Source organism: Meles meles, chromosome 6, assembly GCF_922984935.1.
Source record: "Meles meles chromosome 6, mMelMel3.1 paternal haplotype, whole genome shotgun sequence".
Taxonomy (NCBI): Eukaryota; Metazoa; Chordata; class Mammalia; order Carnivora; family Mustelidae; genus Meles; species Meles meles.
The window spans coordinates 29008160-29032453 of NC_060071.1; the positions used below are offsets into that span (position 1 = coordinate 29008160).

General features: G+C 37.9%; 1 protein-coding gene across 1 annotated transcript in view; it reads left to right on the forward strand.

Annotated features, from left to right (window-relative positions):
• The window catches only part of NIPA1 (NIPA magnesium transporter 1), a 78150-nt gene extending 56062 nt beyond the window's left edge, over positions 1–22088 (forward strand). The window contains exons 4-5 of the mRNA XM_046009781.1: positions 13454–13614; positions 15814–22088. Coding sequence (XP_045865737.1) covers positions 13454–13614; positions 15814–16325 — 673 coding nt within the window. The 3' untranslated portion in view covers positions 16326–22088. The remainder of the gene's footprint in view (positions 1–13453; positions 13615–15813) is intronic.
• Positions 22089–24294: the final 2206 nt, after the last annotated feature.

A 24294-nucleotide genomic window follows, 5' to 3' on the forward strand; every position in this document is an offset into this window, starting at 1 on the left:
CTCCAAAAAAACTGAAGAGGAGAGAACACTCCCAAGCTCATTTTATGAGCTGGCATTACCCTGATACCGAGGCCAGATAAAGACACTACGAGAAAAGAAAACTAACTACCAATATCCCTGACGCATTTATTCCCAATTCATCAACAAAAATTCTCAACAAAATATTAGCAAGTCAAATTTAGTAGTATATTTAAAGGATCATACATCATCATCAGGTTGGGATTTATCTGTGGGTTGCAAGCATGGTTCAACATATGAATACTAATACATGTCATATACCACACTAATACAGTGAAAGATCAAAATTAAATTTCATCTCAGTAGATGCAAAAAATCTGGATAAAAATCAACATTATTTCATGGTAAGAAGCTTTTAACAAACTCGGTATAGAGGTAACATACCTCAACATAGTAAGGGCCATATATGACAAGCTCACAGCTAACATAATCAGCAGTGAGTATTTGAAAACTTTCCTCTAAGATCTAAGACAAGTGTGCCCACTCTCACCACTCCTATTAAACATAGTACTAGAAGTCCTAGTCAGTGGACTTAGGCAAGAAAAAAGAAAGAAAAAGCACCTGAATCAGAAAATGAGAATTAAAATTTTCTTTGTTTGAACACGACATGATCTTATATACAGAAAGTCCTAAAGGCTACACCCAAACACTGTAAGAAAAGGTTTAAAAAATTCAGTAAAGTTTCAGGATAGAGAAATCAGTTGTGTTTCTCTACATTAACAACAAAATACCTGAAAAACAAATAAAATAATTCTGTTCACAGTAACATCCATAAAATCCTAAGGAATCAATTTCATCAAGGAGATGATCTGTACACTGAGATCTACAAGAATTTTTTTTAAGATTATTTGTTTGTTTGTCAGAGAGAGAGAGAGAACACAAGCAGGGTGAGTGGCAGGCAGAGGGAGAAGCGGGCTTCCCACTGAGCAAGAAGCTTGATGCGGGACTTGATTCCAGGACTCTGGGATCCTGACCCAAGCCAAAGGCAGATGCTTAACTGACTGAGCCACCCAGGCATCCCAAGAATTTTTTAAAATTAAAATTGACCTGCTATGTTATATTAGTTTCAGGTACACAACATAAATGATTCAACATTTCTATAAATTACAGTGCTCATCACAATAAATATAGTTACCCTCTGTCACCAGTTATTACAGTCTTACAGACCGTTTATTTCCTGTGCTCTACTTTTCAACCCTGTGGTTTATTTTATAACTGGAATTTTAATCTTAATCCTCTTCACCTATTTCACCTATCTCTCCACACCCGTTCCCCTCTGGCAACCACCAGATTGTTCTCAGTGTTTATGAGCCCTCAGGGTTTTGTGTGCTTTGTTGTTTGTTCATTTTGTGATTTAGATTCCACATGTAAATAACATCATACAGTATTTGTCTTTCTTTGTCTGACTTTTTCACTTGGCATAGTATTCTCTAAGTCCATCCATGTTGTCACAAATGGCAAGATTTTGTTCTTCTTATGGCTGGGTAGTATTCTATTGTGTGTGTGTATGTGTACACACACATACCATTCCTTCTTTATCCATTCATCTATCCATAAGGACTTAGGTTCCTTCCATATCTTGACTCTTAAAAATAATTCTGCAGTGGTGCCTGGGTAGCTCAGTGGGTTAAAGCCTCTGCCTTTGGCTCAGATCATGATCTCGGGGTCCTGGGAGCGAGCCTCACGTTGGGCTCTGTGCTCAGTGGGAGCCTGCTTCCTCCTCTCTCTCTCTCTGCTTGCCTCTCTGCCTGCTTGTGATTTCTATCAAATAAATAAATAAAAATCTAAGAAAATAATAATAATTCTGCAATGACATGATACTTTACATGGAAAACCCAAAATACTCTACCCCTAAACTACTAGAACTCATACAGCAATTCAGTAATTGGGGTTAGGAGAGCCTGGTGTTGGGTATTATGGAGGGCATGTATTGTATGGCGCACTGGGTGTGGTGCATAAACAATGAATTTTGAAAAAATAAAACTTAAAAAAAATTCTGCAGAAAATATTGAAGTACACATATCTTTTGAATTAGTGTTTTCCTTTTATTTGGGTGAATACCCAGCAGTGGAATTATTGAATCAAAAGATAGTTCTATTTCTCATTTTTGAGGAACCTCCATACTGCTTTCTATAGTGGCTGCACTAATTTACAATCCACCAAAAGAGCATGAGAGTTCCCCTTTCTCCTTATGAACACTGTTTTTCTTGTCTTTTTTTAAAATTTAAAATCAATTAAATAACATGATGTATTATTAGTTTCAGAGGTAGAGTTCAGTGATTCATCACTTGCATATAACACCCAATGCTCATTATGACAAGTGCCCTCCTTAATGCCCATCACCCATTTACCCCATTCCTCCACCTGCCTTCCCTCCAGCAACCCTCAGTTTGTTTCCTATAGTTAAGAGTCTCTTACGGCCCCTTTCTAATTTTGTCTTATTTTATTTTTCCTTCCCTGCCCCTATGTTCATCTGTTTTGTTCCTTAAATTCCACATATGAGTGAAATCATCTGATATTTGTCTTTCTCTGACTTATTTCAAATAACATACCTTCTAGTTCCACCCACGTTATTGCAAATGGCAAGATTTCAGTCTTTTTGATGCCTAATACAATTTCAGTGTATATATATACACCACATCTTCTTTATCCATTTGTTTATTGATGGACATCTGGTCTCTTCCCATGTTTTGGCAATTGTGGACATTGCTGCTATAAACATTGGAGTGTGTGTGCCCCTTCGAATCACTATGTTTGTATCCTTTGGATAAATATCTAGTAGTGCAATTGCTGGGTCATAGGGTGGCTCTATTTTTAACTTTTTGAAGAACCTCCATACTGTTTTCCAGAGTGGCTGCATGAGTTTGCATTCCCAACAACAGAGTGATAGGGTTCCCTTTTCTCCACATCCTCACCAGCATCTGTTGTTTCCTCAGTTGTTAATTTTAGCCATGCTGAGTAGTGTGATGTATCTCATTCTGGTTTTGAATTTTATTTCCCTGATGCTGAGTGATGTTGAGCATTTTTTTTCCTGTATTTATTGACTGTTTGGTCAAATTTCCTGTATTTGTTGACCATTTGGTCTCCAAAACACATTTTGAAGAAATGTGTTTTCTTCATGTCTTCTGCCCATTTCTTTTTTTTTTAATTTATTCATTTTTTCAATGTAACAATATTTATTGTTTTTGCACAACATCCAGTGCTCCATGCAATACGTGCCATCCCTATTACCCACCACCTGGTTCCCCCAACCTCCCACTCCCCGCCCCTTCAAAACCCTCAGGTTCTTTTCAGAGTCCATAGTCTCTCATGGTTCACGTCCCCTTCCAATTTCCCTCAACTTCCTTCTCCTCTCTATCTCCCAATGTCCTCCATGTCATTTGTTATGCTCCACAAATAAGTGAAACATATGATACTTGACTCTCTCTGCTTGACTTATTTCACTCAGCATAATCTCTTCCAGTCCCATCCATGTTGCTACAAAAATTGGGTATTCATCCTTTCTGATGGAGGCGTAATACTCCATCGTGTATATGGACCACATCTTCCTTATCCATTCATCCGTTGAAGGGCATCTTGGTTCTTTCCACAGTTTGGCGACCGTCTTTTGCCCATTTCTTCACTGGATTTTCTGCTTTTGTTTTGTTTTTATTTATTTATTTATTTATTTTTGTTGTTTTTGTTATTGCTGTTGTTTGTTGGTTTTTTGGGGGGGGAGTGTTGAGGTTAATAAGTTATAGATTTTGAATACTAGTCCTTTATCTGATAAGACAATGAAAATATCTTCTCCCATTTTGTAGGTTGCCTTTTAGTTTTGTCAACTGTTTACTTTGCTATGCAAAAGCTTTTTATCTTGATGGATTCCCAGTTGTTCATTTTTGCTTTTGTTTCCCTTGCCTTTGAAGATGTATCTAGCAAGACATTGCTACAGCCGAGATCAAAGAAGTTGCTGCTTATGTTCTCTAGTATTTTGAAGGATGCTTGTCTCACATTTAGCCATCCATTTTGAGTTTATTTTTGTGTATGGTGTAAGAGAGTGGTCCAGTTTCATTCTTCTGTACGTGGCTGTCTAATTTACCCAACACCGTTGGTTAAAGAGACTGTCTTTTTTCCACTGGATATTCTTTCCTGCTTTGTCAAAGATAAGTTAACCATAGAGTTGAAGGCCCATTTCTGGGTTTTCTGTTCTGTTCCACTGATCTATAGGTCTGTTTTTGTGCCAGTACCGTACTGTTTTTATGACTATAGCTTTGTAATACAGTTTAAAGTCTGGATTTATGAAGCTTCCACCTTTGATTTTCTTTTTCAACATTCTTGCCTCTCTTCTTTCACTCATGGCAGCCAATTACCACTTTGGCATAGCCTTCCCATCAACCCAGGCTCTCCTCTTTCTCTGAGAGCCTCCCACTCCTCTGGTTTCCACCTATGTGCAGTTATGTGTAATCCCTCAAATGAACACCCAGTGGTGTATTATGATATATTTTGTTGGCTCTTTTAGGGATGTTTATTTTTCCAAGTACATTGGCAGGGTTTCCTTGAGGACCAGGCTATCTAGAGATAGACACAAAATGTTATAAGTAAAAGGAACTTTGGCGTTACGTTGTATCATTACCATGATTTCATCTCTTCTTAGCCTTGTGGCTTTGGGTTCAGTGCTTATCCTTTTTGAGGCTGTCTCTGTATCTGTAAAATGAGGATTAGAAAGAAATAATCCCATATATCTACTGTGCCCTCTTGGTGGATATTTGTGTTCCCCGAGTGCCTTTGGCAAGGATAATAACAAAGTGACAGTTACTAGTCCCATGATTACTAAAAGCCTAGAATTTCCAATTCATACTTCATACTGATGTTACATGGGGAATTAAGAAACATATTATGAATCTTTTTTCAAGAGAATTTATTTTATTTATTTTTTAAAAACGATTTAATTTATTTATTTGACAGAGATCACAAGTAGGCAGAGAGGCAGGCAGAGAGAGACAGGGAAGCAGGCTCCCTGCTGAGCAGAGAGACCGATGTGGGGCTCGATCCCAGGACCCTGAGATCATGACCTGAGCTGAAGGCAGCGACTTAACCCACTGAGCCATGCAGGTGCCCCCATATTATGAATCTTAAGATTATAGAAGTTTTAAAAGGAATACTTTTTTGTGTGTGTATTATAAAAGTAATGTGACCACATTTTTAAAGTTTTGGATATTGGGGCACCCAGGTAACTCAGTCAGTTAAATGTCCAATGCTTGATTTTGGCTCAGCATTATGAGATCAAGTCCTGATGTGGCTCTGCACTGGGTGTGGAGCTGTCTTAAGATTCTCTCTCTCTCTGTCCCTTCCTCCTCCTTCCTTTTCCCCTTCCTTCCCTCCCTTTCTGCTCCCCCACCTCTCTCTTTAAAAAAAGTATTATAGAAGAGAAAAATTATCAATGACTCACACATAATGCAATTACTATTAGCATTTTGGTTTTTTCCCTTTTTGTGTGTGCATTTTATCAACTTATTTTAACTTAAGTGTTTTCATCAGGAATGACTTGTAATTATTTTAAGTTTTTAAATCTACTTGCCCACTTGACATAGTTTGTTTGCTTTCATTTTTTATTTTAAAAAATACTTTATTTATTTATTATAGAGAGAGTGGGAGAGGAACAGAGGGAGAGAGAATCTCAACAAAACTGCACTGAATGGGGAGCCTGAGATCATGACCTGAGTCGAAACCAACAGGTGGATGCTCAACCGGCTCTGCCACCCAGGCACCCCAGTTGTTTGCTTTTAAAAATAAGGAAGGGCAAATTGAAGCAAGATGGTAGAGGAGTAGAAGACCTTAATTGCTTCTGGTCCCAGAAACTCAGCTAGATCATTACCAAACCATTCTGAACACCAACAAACTCAACAGGAGATTGAAGAAAAGAATAGCAACAATTCTATGAAGAGAAAAGTGACCACTTTCTGTCCGATAGGACACATGGAGAAGGGAATCCGAGGCAATATACAGGAAGATAGACCACTGCGCGGAGGGAGCCTCCCTTAGCTGGCTTCCAGCAAGTGATAGAGCAGTGCAGCACAAAATCAGAACTTTTATAAGTCTGCTCCACTCAGGGACATTGCCCCAGAGGCTCAGCAGAGGGTGATATCCTTGCTGAGACACTGTGATATCAGGTCCCTTGGGGGTCACAGAAAGGCCAGGGGTCCCCAAATGCAGCACAGTTCCCAGGTATTGGAGCGGGAAAACTGGCTGCAAAGATAGAGCCAAGGGCTCTCAGCTCAAAGTTGCTATAAACCGTGAACCCCGGCACAGTTGCGCCACTGCTTTTTGAACAGTGACTCCACAAGTGACAGATCCAGGGAGACTCCCCCTTCCTCCACTAGAAGGAGTGGTCTGGGAGCGCACTGCTAGAATCTCAGAAGCTCTTGGTCACAGGCTGGGTGAACATGGAATGCAGGAACACAGCTGGAGACCAGGGAGATAGGCCTGATTGACTGCTTTTCTCTCAGGGCTTACTGAAGAGGGGGCCTCGAGCTCTTGACTCCTCTAGGGCTGGAGATTGGGAAGCTGCCATTTTCATTCTTGTCCTCCAAGCTGTACAGAAAGCTTCAGGGAACAAATGCTACCAAGAGCAAAACTGAGCAGATAACTTAGCCTGGCCCCTGGCAAGGGTGATGCAATTCTGCCTCAGGCAAAGACATTTGAGAATCACTGCAACAGGCCCCTCCCTCAGAAGATGAGCAAGAACATCCAGCCAAGACCAAGTTTACTGATCAATGAGAACTGCAAAACATCAATGCTGCAGAATATAGCACATAGAATTCATGGTTTCTCCCCCATGATTCTTTAGTCTTTCAAAGTTAAATTTTTAAAATATTCTTTCTCTATTTTGTTTAATTTTTCCTCCTTCCTATTTTAACCTATTTTAACTATCTTATCAATACCTTTTTCAAAATATTTTTTAATTTTCATTTTTATAGTCATATTCTATCCCTTCATTGTATTCAACCTTATTTTTTCTATACATACAGGTTTTTCTTTCTTTAAAATTTTGGGATACAGTTTCGTCTGTTAAGAAGAACTTTGGTCTGTTAAGACCAAAGTATACCTTAAATCTAGCATACGGCTTTGTTCTAGTCTCCAGCCTGATCACATTCCTTTTTTTTCTTTTTTCAACCGACTTCTTTTTTTTTTTTTTAAGATTTTATTTATTTATTTGTCAGAGAGAGAGAGAGAGCACAGGCAGACAGAGTGGCAGAGGGAGAAGCAGGCTACCTGCAGAGCAAGGAGCCCGATGTGGGACTCGATCCCAGGACGCTGGGATCATGACCTGAGCCAAAGGCAGCTGCTTAACCAACTGAGCCACCCAGGCATCCCTCAACCAACTTCTTATCAATTACTTTTTTAAAATATTTTTAAAATTTTCATCTTTATAGTCATATTCCATCCCTTCGTGTTTACCCTTATTTTTGTATATATGTAAGTTTTTCTTTCTTTAAAAATTTGGGAGGCAATTTCTTCTAACAGACCAAAATACACCTAAAATTAAGTGTGTGGCTCTGTCTTGTTCATCAGCGTAATCATATATTCATATAAATGAATACATGACATATATTCACATATATCGTATATATAATATAATAGATAACATTGTAATATAATATATATAAATATAAATATATGTATATTTATATTTCTTTTTTTTCCCGCTTCTCCCCTTAGTTTCATCCCTCTTCTGATTTGGTTAGTGTATAATTTTTTGGGGTTGTTGTTACCCTTTTAGCATTTTGTTCTTTCATTCATCTGTTCTTCTCTGGATAAAATGACAAGGTGGAACAACTCACCTTAAAAAAAAAGAATAAGAGGTAGTACTGACTGCGGTGGACCTAATCAATACGGACATTAGTAAGATGTCAGAACAAGAGTTCAGAGCAATGATTATAAAGATGCTAGTTGGGCTTGAAAAAAGCATAGAAAATAGAGAATCCCTTTCTGGAGAAATAAAATCCCTTTCTGGAGAAATAAAAGAACTTAAGTCTAACCAAGTTGAAATAAAAAAAGCTATTTATGAGGTGCAATAAAAAATGGAGGCTCTCACTGCTTGGATAAATGAGGTAGAATTAGTGATACAGAAAGACCAAATGATGGAGAATAAAAAAGCTGAGAAGAAGATAACTACTGGATCATGAGGGTAGAATTCGAGAGATAAGTGATACCCTAAGATGAAGCAATATTAGAATAATTGGGATCCCAGAAGAAGAAAGAGAGAGAGGGGCAGAAGGTATATTGGACCAAGTTATAGTGGAGAACATCCCTAATTTGGGGAAGTAAATAGGCATCAAAATCCAGGAGGCACAGAGAACCCCCCTCAAATCAATAAAAATAGGTCATCACCCTGTCATATAATCGTAAAATTTACAATCTTCAGAGACAAAGAGAAAATCTGGAAAGTAGCTTGGGACAAGAGGTCTATAACCTACAATGTTAGAAATATTAGATTGGCAGCAGACCTATCCACAGAGATCTGGCAGGCTGGAAGGGACTGTCATGATATAATCAGACCACTAAATGAGAAAAATATGCAGCCACGAATACTATATCCAGCTAGCCTGTTGCTGAAAATAGGAGAAATAAAAAGCTTTAATAAATAAATTTAATAAATAAAAAGCAGGATAAACAAAAACTAAAAGAATTTGCAAACACCAAACCAGCCCTACAGGAAATATTGAAAGGGGTCCTCTAAGCAAAGAGAGAGCCTAACAGTAACAAAGACCAGGAAGGAACAGAGACAATATACAGTAACAGTCACCTTACAAACAATACAATGGCACTAAATCCATATCTTTCAATAGTTGACCCTGAATGTAAGTGGGCTAAAACCAGTCAAAAGACACAGGGTCTCAGATTCGATTAAAAAAAAAAAAAACAAGACCCATCTATATGCTGTCTGCAGGAGACTCATTTTAGACCCAAAGACACTTCCAGATTTAAAGTGAGGGGGTGGGGGGCGCCTGGGTGGCTCAGTGGGTTAAGCCGCTGCCTTCGGCTCAGGTCATGATCTCAGGGTCCTGGGATCGAGCCCCGCATCGGGCTCACTGCTCGGCAGGGAGCCTGCTTCCCCTCCTCTCTCTCTGTCTGCCTCTCTGTCTACTCGTGATCTCTCTCTGTCAAGTAAATAAATAAAATCTTTAAAAAAAAAAAAAAAAGTGAGGGGGTGGAAAACAAATTACCATGCTACTGGACATCAAAAGAAAGCTGAGGTGACAATCCTTATATCACACAAATTAGATTTTAAGCCAATAACTATAATAAGAGATGAGGAAGGACACTATATCATACTTAAAGGGAATGTCCAACAAGAAGGTCTAACAATTTTAAATATCTATGCTCCTAACATTAGAACAGCTAATTATATAAGCCAATTAGTAACAAAAGCAAAGAAAAACATTGACAATAATATGATAATAGTAGGGGACTTTAACACTCCCCACACACTGAAATGGACAGATCATCTAAGCAAAACATCAACAAAGAAATAAAGGCTTTAAATAACACAGTGGACCAGATGGTCATCACAGATATAGTCAGAACATTCCATTCCAAAGCAGCAGAATACACATTCTTCTCTAGTGCACATGGAACATTCTCCAGAATAGATCACATCCTGGGTCACAAATCAAGTCTCAACTGGTACCAAAAGACTGGGATCATTCCCTGCATATTTTCAGACCACAATGCTTTGAAACTAGAACTCAGTCACAAGAGGAAAATTGGAAGTTACTCAAATACACGGAGGCTAAAGAGCATCCTACTAAAGAATGAATGGGTCAACAAGGAAATTAAAGCAGATTTGAAATAATTCATGGAAACAAATGAAAATGAAAACACAACTGTTCAAAATCTTTGGGATGCAGGGATAGCAATCCTACGAGGGAAGTATATAGCAATAAAAGGCTTTCTCAAGAAACAAGAAAGGTCTCAGATACACAACCTAACCCTACACTGAAAGGAGTTGGAGAAAGAACAGCAAATAAAGCCTAAGCTCAGCAGGAGAAGAGAAATATTAAAGATTGGAGCAGAAATAAATTCAACAGAAACCAAAAGAACGGTAGAACAGATCAACAAAACTAGGAGCTTGTTCTTTGAAAGAATTAATAAGATTGATAAACCCATAGCCAGATTTATCAAAAAGAGAAGAGAAAGGACCCAAAGTAATAAACTCATGAATGAAAGAGAAGAGATCACAACCAACAGTAAGGAAATAAAAACAATTACAAGAACATGTTATAGACAAGTATACACCAGCAAATTAGACAAGTAGAAATGGATACATTCCTAGAGATGTATAAACTACCAAAAGTGAACCAGGAAGAAATAGAAAACCTGAACAGACCCATAGCCAGCAAGGAAATTGAAGCAGTAATCAAAAATATCCCAACAAAATGCTCAGGGTTAGATGGTTTCCCTGTGAAATTCTACCAAACATTTAAAGAATTAATACCTATTTTCCTGAAGTTCTTCTAAAATAAAAAAAAGAAATGGAAGGAAAGCTCCTAAGCTCATTTTATGAGGCCAGGAGTACCTTGATCCCAAAACCAGACAAAGACCGCATCAAAAAGGAGAATTACATACTAATATCCCTGATGAGTATGGATGCAAAAATTCTCACCAAAATACTAGCCAATAGGATACAACAGTACATTAAACGGTTGTGGGATTTATTTCTGGGTTGCAGGCTTGGTTCAACATCTGCAAAGTTGGTTCAACATCTGCAAAACAATCTGTGTCATACAATACATTAATAAAAGAAAGAACAAGAATTTATGATAGTCTCAATAGATGCAAAAAAGCATTTGACAAAGTATAGCATCCTTTCTTGATTAAAACTCTTCACAGTGTAGTGATAGAGGGTACATACCTCAATATCATAAAAGCCATCTATGAAAAACTCACAGCAAATATCATGCTCAATGGGGGAAAAACTGAGAGTTTTTCCCCTAAGGTCAAAAACAGCAGGAATGTCCACTATCACCACTACTGTTCAACAGTACTAGAAGTCTAGTACTAGAAGCTAGCCTCAGCAACCAGGCAACAAAGAGAAATAAAAGGCATCTGAATCGGCAAAGAAAAGTCAAACTCTCACTCTTTGCAGATGAAATATCCTTTATGTGGAAAACCCAGAAGACCCTATCCCCAAACTGCTAGAACTCATACAGGAATTCAGTGAAGTGTCAGTATACAAAATCAATACACAGAAATCAGTTGCATTTCTATACAGCAACAAGACAGAAGAAGGAGAAATTAAGGACTTGATCCCATTTACAATTGCACCCAAAACTATAAGATACCTAGGAATAAATCTAACCAAAGAGGTAAAGAATCTATACTCAAAAAACTATAGAATACTCATGAAAGAATTTGAGGAAGACACAAAGAAATGTAAAAACGTTCCAAGCTCATGGGTTGAAAGAACAAGTATTGTGAAAATGTATATATTACCTAGAGCAGTCTACACATTTAAGGCAATCCCTATCAAAATACCATCAACTTTTTTCAAAGAAATTTAACAAATAATCCTAAGTTTATATAGAACCAGAAAGCCCCCACCTAGCCAGAGGAATGTTGAAAAGAAAACCAAAGCTGGCGGAATCACAATTCCAGACTTCAAGCTGTATTACAAAGCTGTCATCATCAAGACAGTTTGGTACTGGCATGAACACAAACACATAGATCAATGGAACAGAATAGAGAGCCCAGAAATGGATCCTTAGCTATATGGTCAACTAATCTTCGACAAAGCAGGAAAGAATGTCCAATGGAAAAAAGACAGCCTCTTCAATAAATGGTGCTGGGAAAATTGGACAGCCACATGCAAAAAAATGAAATTGGACCACTTCCTTACACCACACACGAAAATAGACTCAAAATGGATGAAGGACCTCAATGTGAGAAAGGAATCCATCAAAATCCTTGAGGAGAACACAGGCAGCAACCTCTTCGACCTCAGCCGCAGCAACATCTTCCTAGGAACAACGGCAAAGGCAAGGGAAGCAAGGGCAAAAATGAACTATTGGGATTTCATCAAGATCAAAAGCTTTTGCACAGCAAAGGAAACAGTCAACAAAACCAATAGACAACTGATAGGATGGGAGAAGTTATTTAAAAATGACATATCAGATAAAGGGCTAATATCCAAAATCTATAAAGAACTTATCAAACTCAATACACAAAGAACAAATAATTCCATCAAGAAATGGGCAGAAGACATGAACAAACATTTCGGCAAAGAAGACATCCAGATGGCCAACAGACACATGAAAAAGTGCTCAGTATCCCTCGGCATCTGGGAAAAAGAAATCAAGACTATAGTGAGATACCACCTCACACCAGTCAGAATGGCTGAAATTAACAAGTCAGGAAATGACAGGTGTTGGCAAGGATGCGGAGAAAGGGGAACTCTTCTACACTGTTGGTGGGAATGCAAGCTGGTGCAGCCACTCTGGGAAACAGTATGGAGGGCCCTCAAAAAGTTGCTACCCTAAGACCCAGCAGTCGCACTACCCTAAAGATACAAATGTAGTGACCTGAAGAGGCACGTGCACCCCAATGTTTATAGCAGCAATGTCCACAATAGCCAACCTATGGAAAGAGCCTTGATGTCCATCAGCAGGTGAATGGATAAGGAAGGTGTGGTATATATATATATAATGGAATACTATGCAGCTATCAGAACCCTGAAATCTTGATATTTGCAATGGCATTGATGGAACTAGAGGGTATTTTGCTATGTGAAGTAAGTCAATCAGAGAAATACCGTTATCATATGATTCTCACTGATCTGAGGGATTTGAGAAACAAGACAGTGGATCATAGGGGAAGGGAAGGAAAAATGAAACAAGACTAAACCAGAGAGGGAGACAATCCCTAAGACACTATTAATCTCAGGAAACAAACTGAGGGTTGCTGGAGGGACGGGAGTGCAAGGAATGGAGTGGCTGAGTGATGGACATTGAGGAGGTTATGTGGTATAGTGAATGCTATGAATTGTGTAAGACTGATGAATCACAGACTTGTACCCCTGAAACAAATAATACATTATACATTATATGTTAATAAAAAAAATAAAAATAAAGAAATATTTTTATTTAACAATAAAACTTCATTTTAATGAATGATAAATTTACTTTTCTGGTATTTTTTTTCATATTATTTAAATAATATATAGCAGTATGGGTTAAGATTCATTAACTATATACTTACTGCATGGAATTGGTATGAAAATCCTTCATGTTTAAGTAAAATTTCAATAAATTTCTGATGTTTTCTACTCTTAAAAACTGAATTAAAAACAAATATGGCTATCAAGAAAATAAGGCTTTTCCAAAATACATATAATTAGTAGATACAGGTCAAATATATGGTTTAAATTTTAATGATTTTTCTCTTTTTTTAAACAAAGGTCCATTTTAGCTTCTTATCTTCTGAAGGAAAAGCTCAACATCTTGGGCAAGTTGGGGTGTCTGCTAAGCTGTGCAGGTTCTGTTGTGCTGATTATCCACTCCCCAAAATCCGAGAGTGTCACTACTCAGGCTGAACTGGAAGAGAAGCTGACTAATCCAGGTAACTCCTTTGTAGCAACACTGCCAAGAGAGCCTGCTTGTCAGTGTGATCCTTCCAGGCATAGGCTGGAATTGACTTACCTATGGTCTGTTCTCCTAGACCCTCTGTTTGACTTTGCCTATGAGTGGCCCTCACTGTACCCTGCAGGCTATAGCATCCCTCACTCCTGCTGCCCCAGGTGTGGAAATAGGCCTGGTGGTCCCTGTGTTCCAGACCTTGCATATGCGCTCCATGATGTTCAGAACCTCTTCTGCTTTCTTCTGGACCTTGGAGACCTGGTGCGGGTCACTGCATCATCTGGCCCTCTCCACAACAGTCTCATCCATTCCAGCCTCCCTTCCACTCCCACCCAACTCCTGCTTACAATGGCCTTCCCATTCCCCTACCTCCCACGACTCACATTCCCCGCATATCTCCCCCTCCAGCCTCTCACTTCTCCCCACCTCCCAGTTTTCCTACCCTACCTCTTTTCTTGGATTCCTGCTGTCACTGTTTCTTGGTGTTATTCCTTCTGGCGTCTGCTTTGGGTCATGTTCCTTTCAGGTCCACTTTGTGTCCAAGCCTCTGCACTTCCCTCTGATGTGAAGCTTAGAGCTGAGAGCCAGTTTATCTTTGGATCTCCCATAGAAATCTCTCTGTGTTTTTTCTGTGTATTTTTGATGTACTATATATTTCTTGACAAATGCTTTATAAAAAAAAGCAAAGTCTACATAATTATACCAGCCTAAAGTATAGATTCTTCTAAATTATTCCCAGTAGACCATCTTAATGTTGTTTACCAACAATTTTAGACAGGTACCAGCACAAAACTGCATCCACATGAATATCCCAAATCCAGACATCTCTGGGCCACAAAAAATCTGACCATTCTTTTACATCTCTCAACTGGCCATGACTGAGTTTGCAGCAGAAATTTCTGTAAAATATAAAAGGGATTCATAATGAAATTAGCCAAGGCTATTTTTTTGTAATCCCTAAATATTTAGTATTATTTTATTTACTTCATCCTATAAAAGCCAAAAAATTTCCAAAACTGTGAGAAATGAGAGTACAAATACATGAAAAATAATCAGAAAACTGGATATGAATGTCCTGCTGAATTTACTTTATGTAATTTTCAGAACAATGTATCTTGTTTTGTTTTGTTTTCTTTGAGTGGGGGCTGCAGAGGGAGAAGGAAAGAGAGAATCTCAAGCAGATTCCCCTCTGAGCCTGGAGCCTGTCTCCAGGCTTGATCTCACAACCCTGAGATCATGACCTGAGCTGAAACAGAATCAGATGCTTAACAGACTGGGCCACCCAGGTGCCCAAAGGCCCCTTACTTTTTGATAAATCTGGATGTTACCAGTATATTCAGGTCCTAACTTAAAAAAAAAAAGTATAATTTGAATACTACCATAACAATTTGATGTGAAGATACAATGCCAGTAAAAAGATTTTTGTTTTTAACATGAATAACTTTGTTTTAACCTGGAATATAAATTGATATTATCCTATCCACTTAATGTATTAAGTTAAAGAGGTTTCTAGTTTTTAAAATTTTTTTAAATATATATATTTTAAAGATTTTATTTATTTATTTGACACAGAGAGATCACAAGTAGGCAGAGAGGCAGGCAGAGGGGGTGGGGGAAACAGGCTCCCCGCTGAGCAGAGAGCCCGATGTGGGCCTGGATCCCAGGACCCGGAGGTCATGACTTGAGCCGAAGGCAGACGCTCAACCTACTGAGCTACCCAGGCGCCCGAGGTTTCTAGTTTTTAAAAATTTTTTCCTAAGGGTGGAAAACCAGAATGAATTTTTTTTTTAAAGATTTTATTTATTGACAGAGAGCATATCTAAGTAGAGCAGCAGGCAGAGGGAGAGAGAGAGAGAAGGCAGAGGCTTAACCCGCTGAGCCATGCAGGTGCCCCTAGGCTGTGGTAATTTTAAGCCTATCTTTCACTTATAAGTCCAAGGAGGCAATCAGAAGTTGTGAGGAGAATGGGATGATTTTTGATTGTGCAAAACTATCTCCACATCCTAGGCTCCATGGCCTTTGTCTACTGTATGTAGGCTTTGATCACTACAACAGCCACAAATACTCGTACAGTTTTTTCACATGTTCTTTAAGAAACTTCCCACTATGGCCGCACACACGGGAGCACCGTCTGCCTAGGTTTTGTTGAATTGACTCTAAAGTAAAATCATCTGTTTTCCAGTGTTTGTGGGCTATCTGTGCATCGTGCTGCTTATGCTGCTGCTGCTCATCTTTTGGATTGCACCAGCCCATGGGCCCACCAACATCATGGTCTACATCAGTATCTGCTCCTTGCTAGGGAGTTTCACCGTGCCTTCCACCAAGGGCATCGGGCTGGCAGCCCAAGACATCTTCCACAACAACCCATCCAGTCAGCGGGCCCTCTGCCTGTGCCTGGTGCTTCTGGCTGTGCTCGGTTGCAGCATCATCGTCCAGTTCAGGTACATCAACAAGGCGCTTGAGTGCTTCGACTCCTCTGTGTTTGGGGCCATCTACTACGTCGTGTTCACCACCCTTGTCCTGCTAGCCTCGGCCATCCTCTTTCGGGAATGGAGCAACGTGGGCCTGGTGGACTTCTTGGGTATGGCCTGTGGGTTCACCACTGTCTCTGTTGGGATTGTCCTTATACAGGTGTTCAAAGAGTTCAATTTCAACCTTGGGGAGATGAACAAATCTAATATGAAAACAGACTAGGATGCAACAGAGGTTTGGGTGGCTCAAGGAATAGGAAATGAATGTGGTTTCTGGCTCTCATTTGATGTGAAGTGGAAGAGACACTAATCAATGGTATTAAAGTTACTTGCATATTAATGGGTGGTCTGATGGACAGTGGGGAGCATCACTCAGCACCAGGGTGGGGGCCCAGCCCTTTGCCGTCTGAAGTTGCTAAATGGTTGCCTGGGCATCATCTCTCTCTGATGAGAGGAATCTCATGTTCATTGCCATTAACCTGGAAGCTTTCATGAATACCCTTTCCTTTTAAAATATTTTAACATTATTTAATAGAAAATAAAGATGGGCTCTTTCTGATTAGTCTTTGCAGGGAGCAGATATTCTTATTTAGAAGATTACTTTGGAAATGGGAGAAATTGTTGTCTTGAAGTATGACTATACAGTAAATGTGTCCGTAGTTGTGTTATTTTGCATTAAGCATGTATAACATTCAGGTACCTCATCCAAATGAGAAGTATATACATTTAATTTTTTTTAATCCTCTAATGAGCTGACTCTCCCACCCCCTACTCCAAGACTTTTTAATTGAAAATAGAGAGACTACATGAACATGATACAGAGTTCCATTCACAGGATGACTTTCAATAGCTCAAATCAATTTCAGTGCCTTTATCACTTGAACTCTTCACTTAATTTGATGATTACTATGTGTATGTTCTCTTAGATTAGAATAACTCTTTGATTATACTTTAATATTTCACTATTCAAAATATAAATATGTAAAGCATTTAGAAATAACAGTATATTCATTTGTTGGAAGAAAGTCAAGGTGAAAGACACATAAGAGCAAATTGATCCTTTTAGCATGTAGTTACTATCCAATTAAAGACAATTGACTTAAATAGCATAAGATTTTATTTGCATTCAGTCTATGCACCTGGGACCCGGTATCAAATATATCCATGTTCTCTTTCAGTGGCCATTCAGAAGAAATAAATTATTTAACTTGATAATAACGCTGTTAGATGAGAGAGTTACTATTTAATAGCATATATATCAAGTTCCCTGTAATACAGGAACAGATTAAAGGACACAGTGAAGCTCAGTCTAATTTCTGCAAATTGGAACACATATAGTAAGTTTTCAAAAGAATTTCTAGCAAAAATGAAAACAATTAACATATCCATCTCCCTATTGTTTGAGATGGCAGAGCACCCTACAGTTCATCACCCAACCTCTCATTAAGCTTCTGAAATGCAAAATAGCCACTAACTATGCCAGTATTCGGGTCAAACAGATCATTCGTCTGTTTATAGTCACCTTGTATGTATATTAAATGGGAGCAAAGCACAAAGTGATGCACATTATTTCATTAAGATATAATGTACTTCATGTGCAGTGTTTTATCTAAATAGGGAATGGGATTGGGTAAGGTAGAGTTGGAGAACTAGAATATCAAATTTAATAATACCCAATTGAAGTTACTCACAAAGGGAAAAAAAAAATTTTTTTCAGGCATAAAGAACATTTCTAAAGACAAAAGAAATTGTTCCCCAGAGTGTTGAACGAAAAAGTTAAATGAAATGAGGATAGTTTAACATAAAGTGAAGAACACCTTTAAGAATTAAAAGTACATCTGATGATTGTGGGTTGTCAGGGCTTAATGAACTAAGAGCAGCAACAAAATTGTTTTAAAATTTTTTACATCTTATATTCACTGATAGTTAATAAATATTCAAAAGTCCCTCACTCTTTTTATCAGCTCTTGGAAGTTTTTTTATTATGTGGTATTTTTAGGAATGCAAGCCTTAATTTATTGAACTGAACTTTGGAAAACGTCATGTAGTTGTATCAGTATACTTTTAGGCATAAAAATAGTTTCCTAGATATGGAGTTTGAGATATTAAAAGAATACATGTGATAACACAAGTATACTGAGAAAGTTCATGTATCTTATGGAAATTACCTTATTAATTTTGTTATATTTACAGGTGAAGATAGTTTAAATTCATTTATTAGTGTTTCTCATTATGTTTTAATTCACAGTAATACCATGGGTATTCAGAGGCGATATTTTCTGGATGATTACCCCTGTGATTTTTTAGAGTTTAACAAAATCTAAAAGTAGTAATAGCGGGTCTCTTCTTCAGGGTGACTTATTCTGGAACAGTTAGACTCTCCTAGTTTTAGCAGATTATTTTCCTTCCAGTAAACAAAGTTCTTATGATTGTATTTCAAGTGTGTGACTCTAGCCTCAAGTAATTGACATGACCAGCAGTGTATTCAAGTTTGACATAGAGCATATAACTTGACTTGAAATTATTATTATTTTTTTTACAAATTCACATTTTCTTAATTCATTTGGAATTGCAAAGAAAAAAGCTTCAAAGTGAGAGTTTTAGGGGAGGGCCTAGAATGGGAACGGGTCTCATTGGTCTCTCCAAAAGTAAATACATATGAAACATTTCCATTATTATACTATTCCTTGGGTTTTAATCTCTGATAAAGTAAGAAAAAAATACCTACTGTCTATTTGTTTTCAAGCCTCTTCTAAAATCTTATGTTTCTGATCACAATTTGCAAATTTATTCTGGATAGATACTTAAATAAGCCATTTCTCTCCTCTAGTATTCAGTCAATGCTTTGTTTTCTTATCTGAATCTTTACATTTAAAAAGATTGCTTTCTTGATTTGCTCATTAGGGGTTAGCACTGAGACCACCCTGGGCATTTTGCTGTTTGGGAGGACCATTCCATGTCTGTAGAGAAGGTTCATAAGAGGAAGGGCATTCTCCTCCTTGCCACACATACAGCAAGAATGTCACTATGATATTTTCATACTAGAATGTTAGCGAAATATACTTTCCTGCTTTTGGTTCAGCAATAAGAAATATTCTTTCAATTCCTACTTTTCAAGCCAATTAGTTATACTCAGTTTTATTTCCAAAAGTTCATTCCAGCTGTAGTAGGTTGGGTTTTGTTCTTTTTCTTTGGGTTTCATGTCTGATGGAAGAGAACACTGTTAACATGTGCAGTTACCCCTCCCCCTCCTCCTTCCTTGACGGCTCCTCTCTTTGTAAATACTGTGCTCATTTCTAGAAGCTAGTTCCTAGACATTTATAAAGCACTGAGATGCAGGATCTCCCAGGTATGGACAAACACTTTGGTCCATGGAGACCAAGATGTTGATGAGCTGCGTAGTTCTTGTTGGAAGATGATACCTCTCTTTTCCAAGCTGCTCAACTAATCTAGAAGAGGGGAGAAAGTGCTCCGATTGTTTACAGAGCCATGCCCATTGCTCTTTTCTGATGCCTACTTGATCCTGATTTAGGCCTCTTGTACAGAGTAGGAAACCAGAGAGAGAAAAATGCTTTAGTTTAGATCTGTTCACAACTGTCTGATTGGTTCCAGTGGTCTGAAGGAGTTGTCCTTCTCACTGTGTTTGAGACACCAAGGAAGTAGTTCACCCATCAAGCAGGATTAGATGGAATCTTGGTGTTCCGCCTTCTCAGGGACCAAAAATGTAACATTAACAACTTAGCATCGACCTTCTTCCCAAGGACATGTCCATGTTAGTTTTCATATGTTTTACTCATATTCGTAGCTAGAGGTCTGTTAACTTGAGTTGGAAAGAGAAAAGATCTAGTTACACACCAGTCACACACCATAAAACAGTTTATCATACAAAATACCTCAATTTTCTGTATTCCTCATTTCCACCTCATAGTTGTACTGGTGATGAATTTTAAGGGTCTGTCCTTTAGCTTTGAAGTGATTTTTCACATCTGGCCAGATTCTTATACCTCCATCATATACTTGAAAAGATTAAGAATTAGAGGAACGAGAATGAGAATTTGGCCCAGTATCACTACCTGTTTATTTTCATACACATTTCTCACATGCTATTAAATGCAACAAGAGAATTATATTTTAAGAAAATGTAACTTTATGTTACATCAAAAAATGTTGTCTAGTAAAAATTGATACTCAGTAGAACAATGATCATGTAAATAAATCTATTTCAAATGTACCCAATGTGATAAAAAGCATAGTGTAGGGCCCAGAGCATGAGCCAGGGAGAAGGATTTATTTGTTCTTTTCTCTATTTTTCCTTGAATTGTGCAACTCTAGGTGAGTCACTTAACCTTTCTGTGCCTCAGTTTCTCTACCTCTAAAGGGGTGAGATGGTTCTCCAAATCACCTGTTTTAGAGCGCTCACACTTTCAGCGTGTGTTGATAGCTCAGACAAGAGTGTTCTGTGCAGGATTGCTCTGGAGTGATGCAGTGGAAGCTCAGCTTGCACTGGGCATCCTGTTTGCTCAGGACTGTGTTACTGACATGCAGCTTCAAGCACTGAGTAAGCAAAGGAAGTGCTGGGTGTAAAGTTTGCACGATTCCATAAAGCTTTAATTTTCCTTTTTTTGTTTTAAAAGGAAGGGTTTTTTATATTCTATTATAAAATATGGAAATTAAACAGGGACTTTAAAAAGCTGCACTGAAAGATCACATTCTGTTGGTGTGATGAGATTTTCTGACATTCTGCATAGGTTTATGTTCTGCAGAAGATTCAGTGACCTATGAACCAGATCGATTCTGTTGTGTTAGATTTATAATGAATGATGCTGAACTTCCTGCTTCCAAGCAACTCAACCCTGACCATGAACTACCTGATACCAGGTAAATGTCAGGAGCTCCCAAACCACTAGTGCCAAAAGGTCAAGTTGAAAAGTTCAGACTCTTTCCTTTATTTGTCAAAATATGATAATTTGACCCCCACTCCCATGTCAGTGTTTTTGCACTTTGGAATAATTTAAGGGTACTGTTTTTCAGTTGCATTCCTGAGTGTTTTTGCCTTTTTAAATGATAAACATTTCTTTCTTGTAAAATGGAATATAACCGTGAAGGAGGTGATGACTAGATTTAAAAAAAAAATGTAACATGTTGATTGATTGCATAAGTTTTTTTCCTGTAAATGTATCAGGGGAGCTTCCAATTAGCATACATACACACATTTGTCAATGGCTAAGACTTGCTTATATTTTGCTTTATAGAAATAGTCACAGCATGTTGTAATTGCCTTATGTAAATATGAAAGGCTATTTATTAAGTTTTCCAATAATATTTATTAATCTGTATGTGTTTTAAAATAAAATAACTTATTTCTAGCTGAACACTTGTTACTTTTTTTTTACCCACTACTTGAAACGTTCATGGAGTCTCAGGTTCCATATCATCCTAATGAATTCCTCAATTAAATACTTCCCATTTTCTTTATAGAAACAAATAGCCCAGGTCCCCATCATGATATAGAAAATGTCTACCTGTGCATATCTTAGGGAGCAAATCCATGATATGTGAAGGAATTTATCATCTAGTGATTACCTTCTGATACAATGAAATGATGGTATTAAAGAAAAGCAGCTATATTTTAACATGTTAATGCATTTTACATGTTTGGGAGTATAGAACATGACATTTGATCATATTTTAAGCACATGGAAAATTAGAGAATCATAACATATTTTAAAACTATAAGAGTCATCGGAAATCTTGTTATTAATCTTTATTAGTGTCCTGTTAAGTGGAAGAATACTGGATGCCTGGGTGGCTCAGTGTCATTTCGGGGCAGGTCATGATCTTGGGGTCATGAGATCGAGTCTCCACTCTGGGTGTGGAGCCTGCTTAATTCTCTCACTTCTTCTCCTTTTGACCCCCCCCCCCAAAGAAAAGGAAAAAAAAGTTTTATTTGAACAAAATATGTATTTTGAGGCTCTGTCCAAAAGGATTTAATTACTCACACTTTTAAAAACAGATTTTATTTATGTATTTATTTTAAAAATATTTTATTTATTTATTTGAAAGAGAGAGAATGAGAGAGACAGCATGAGACAGGGGAGTGTTAGAGGGATAAGCAGACTCCCTGCTGAGCAGGAAGCTGATGTGGGACTTGATCAGAGGACTTCAGGATTATGACTGAGCTGAAGGCAGTTGCTTAACCAACTGAGCCACCCAGGCACTCCATAAAACGGATTTTATTTTTACTTAATCTCTACACCCAATGTAGGGCTCCAACTTAAATCCCACGAACAAGAGTTGCATGCACCATCAGCTGAGCCAGACAGGCACCTCTAATTACTTATATTTTGATCAAAGTATAGCTATATAGAAATTGGGAAAAAAACATTTTAAAAACCATCAAATGTTTCTATGGATACTCCTTTCCACACAGGTTTTGGGGTTGTGAAAGGAATAAGTGCCAAATTCTACAAAGACCTGCCCTGGTTGGGTACGAGCACAGAATTGTTAGTTCTATCTTCTAGTAGTAGCTAGTAGCTCTGCACCTAGTTCTGAGGGTTATATAAAATCAGGCATGCTCCCTGCCCTCCAAAGAGCTTATGTTCTAGTTCCTCTGTTGCTAAATCATGTCCCTGTCTGATGACCCTGAGGCATGACATTTTTTGGCAACTTTGTTGTAATGGTAATCACCCTGGTACACTGCATTTCCAACCTCATGTAGTAGTTTCATAAAGGTTTTTTTATGTTGGAGAGCTGAGGCACAGTCAATAAATAAGTAAAAAGATATTTTTTATCTGTATTAGCAGTTGAGAAGGGAAGGAGTAATTTCAGCTGAGAAAATTTGAAAGTTGGGATTGGAATTGCACCATGGCAAACAGGATAGGAGGGATGCCAATTAAGTAACACAACAAATCCATATGAAGTAACTGAGATGAAGGAACAGAAGATGGAGAAGAATTCAAACCATAGTTACCTGTCTATAAAATGGAATCCTTTTATTTTTAATGATGATGTTTGGGGGATCTTAGTGTCCTCCTTACTCTAATTTGGTATGCTTATTCACTGTATTGGTTTTCTATTGCTGTTCCAACAAATTACCACCAACTTTTTGGCTTAAAACAACACAAATTTACTATCTCACAGTTCCAAAGGTCAGAAATCCAACACAAATTTAACTGGGCTAAAATCAAGGTGTGGGCAAGATTATATTCCTCCTGGAAGCTCTTAGTAAGAATCTGTTCTCTGCCTTTTTCAGTAGAGGCCTTGCACATTCTCCTTTCTCCTTTCTCCATTCTCCTTTCTCCATCTTTGAAGCCAGCAGTGTTGCACCTCTCTGACCCTTCTTCCATTCACATCTCATTCTCTGACTCTGAGACTTCTGCCTTCTTCTTACAAAGACCCTTCTGATTATTTAAACATCAAGGATTATCTCCCCATCTTGAGACCCTTAATTTAATGACGCCTGCAAAATTCCTTTTGCCTGTAAGGTAACAGTCACATGTTCTGAAGGTTAGGACTGTGGACATCTTTAGGAGGTGGGGCATAATTCTGCCTACCATATCCACTCACCATTTTATTAAATGAGGCAATTATTAAAAGCCAATTCCTGGCTTTTAATGAACATCCTAGTACTCGACCTAAATTTACTTCAAGTTTTTACTGTCTTTTTCATAGAAATTTCCTCTCTCCTCCCAACAAATGTTTTGGAAAATGCCCTACTACATTTCTAAGTCATCTATGATCTTGAGTAAATGTAATAATATTAATTGGAAAACATTTATATAATACTAGCCTTTTAAAATACAAGGGATACCAGAGGGGAAGTGGGTGATGGGGGAGGAGATGGGTTAAATAGGTGATGGGGGTTAAGGAGGGCCCTTATTGTGATGAGCACATAGATGATGTGTGGAAATATTTAATCACTATATTGTACACCTGAAACTAATATTACACTGTACGTTAACTAACTGGAATTTGAATAAAAACTTTAAATACATACATACATACATACATATGTAAAATGCCACTATCTACTTTGGAAGGACAAAAGGCAAATTTAGTGATAGGGAGTTGAGCTAAAGAAAAAATAATAATCTATTTTGCTGTTATGCTCCTGGCTGGCCTCTGTGGTAACAAAACCAAAACATAGAAGAGCAACTAAAGAACAATTTATATATGAGAAACTATTTGATTTA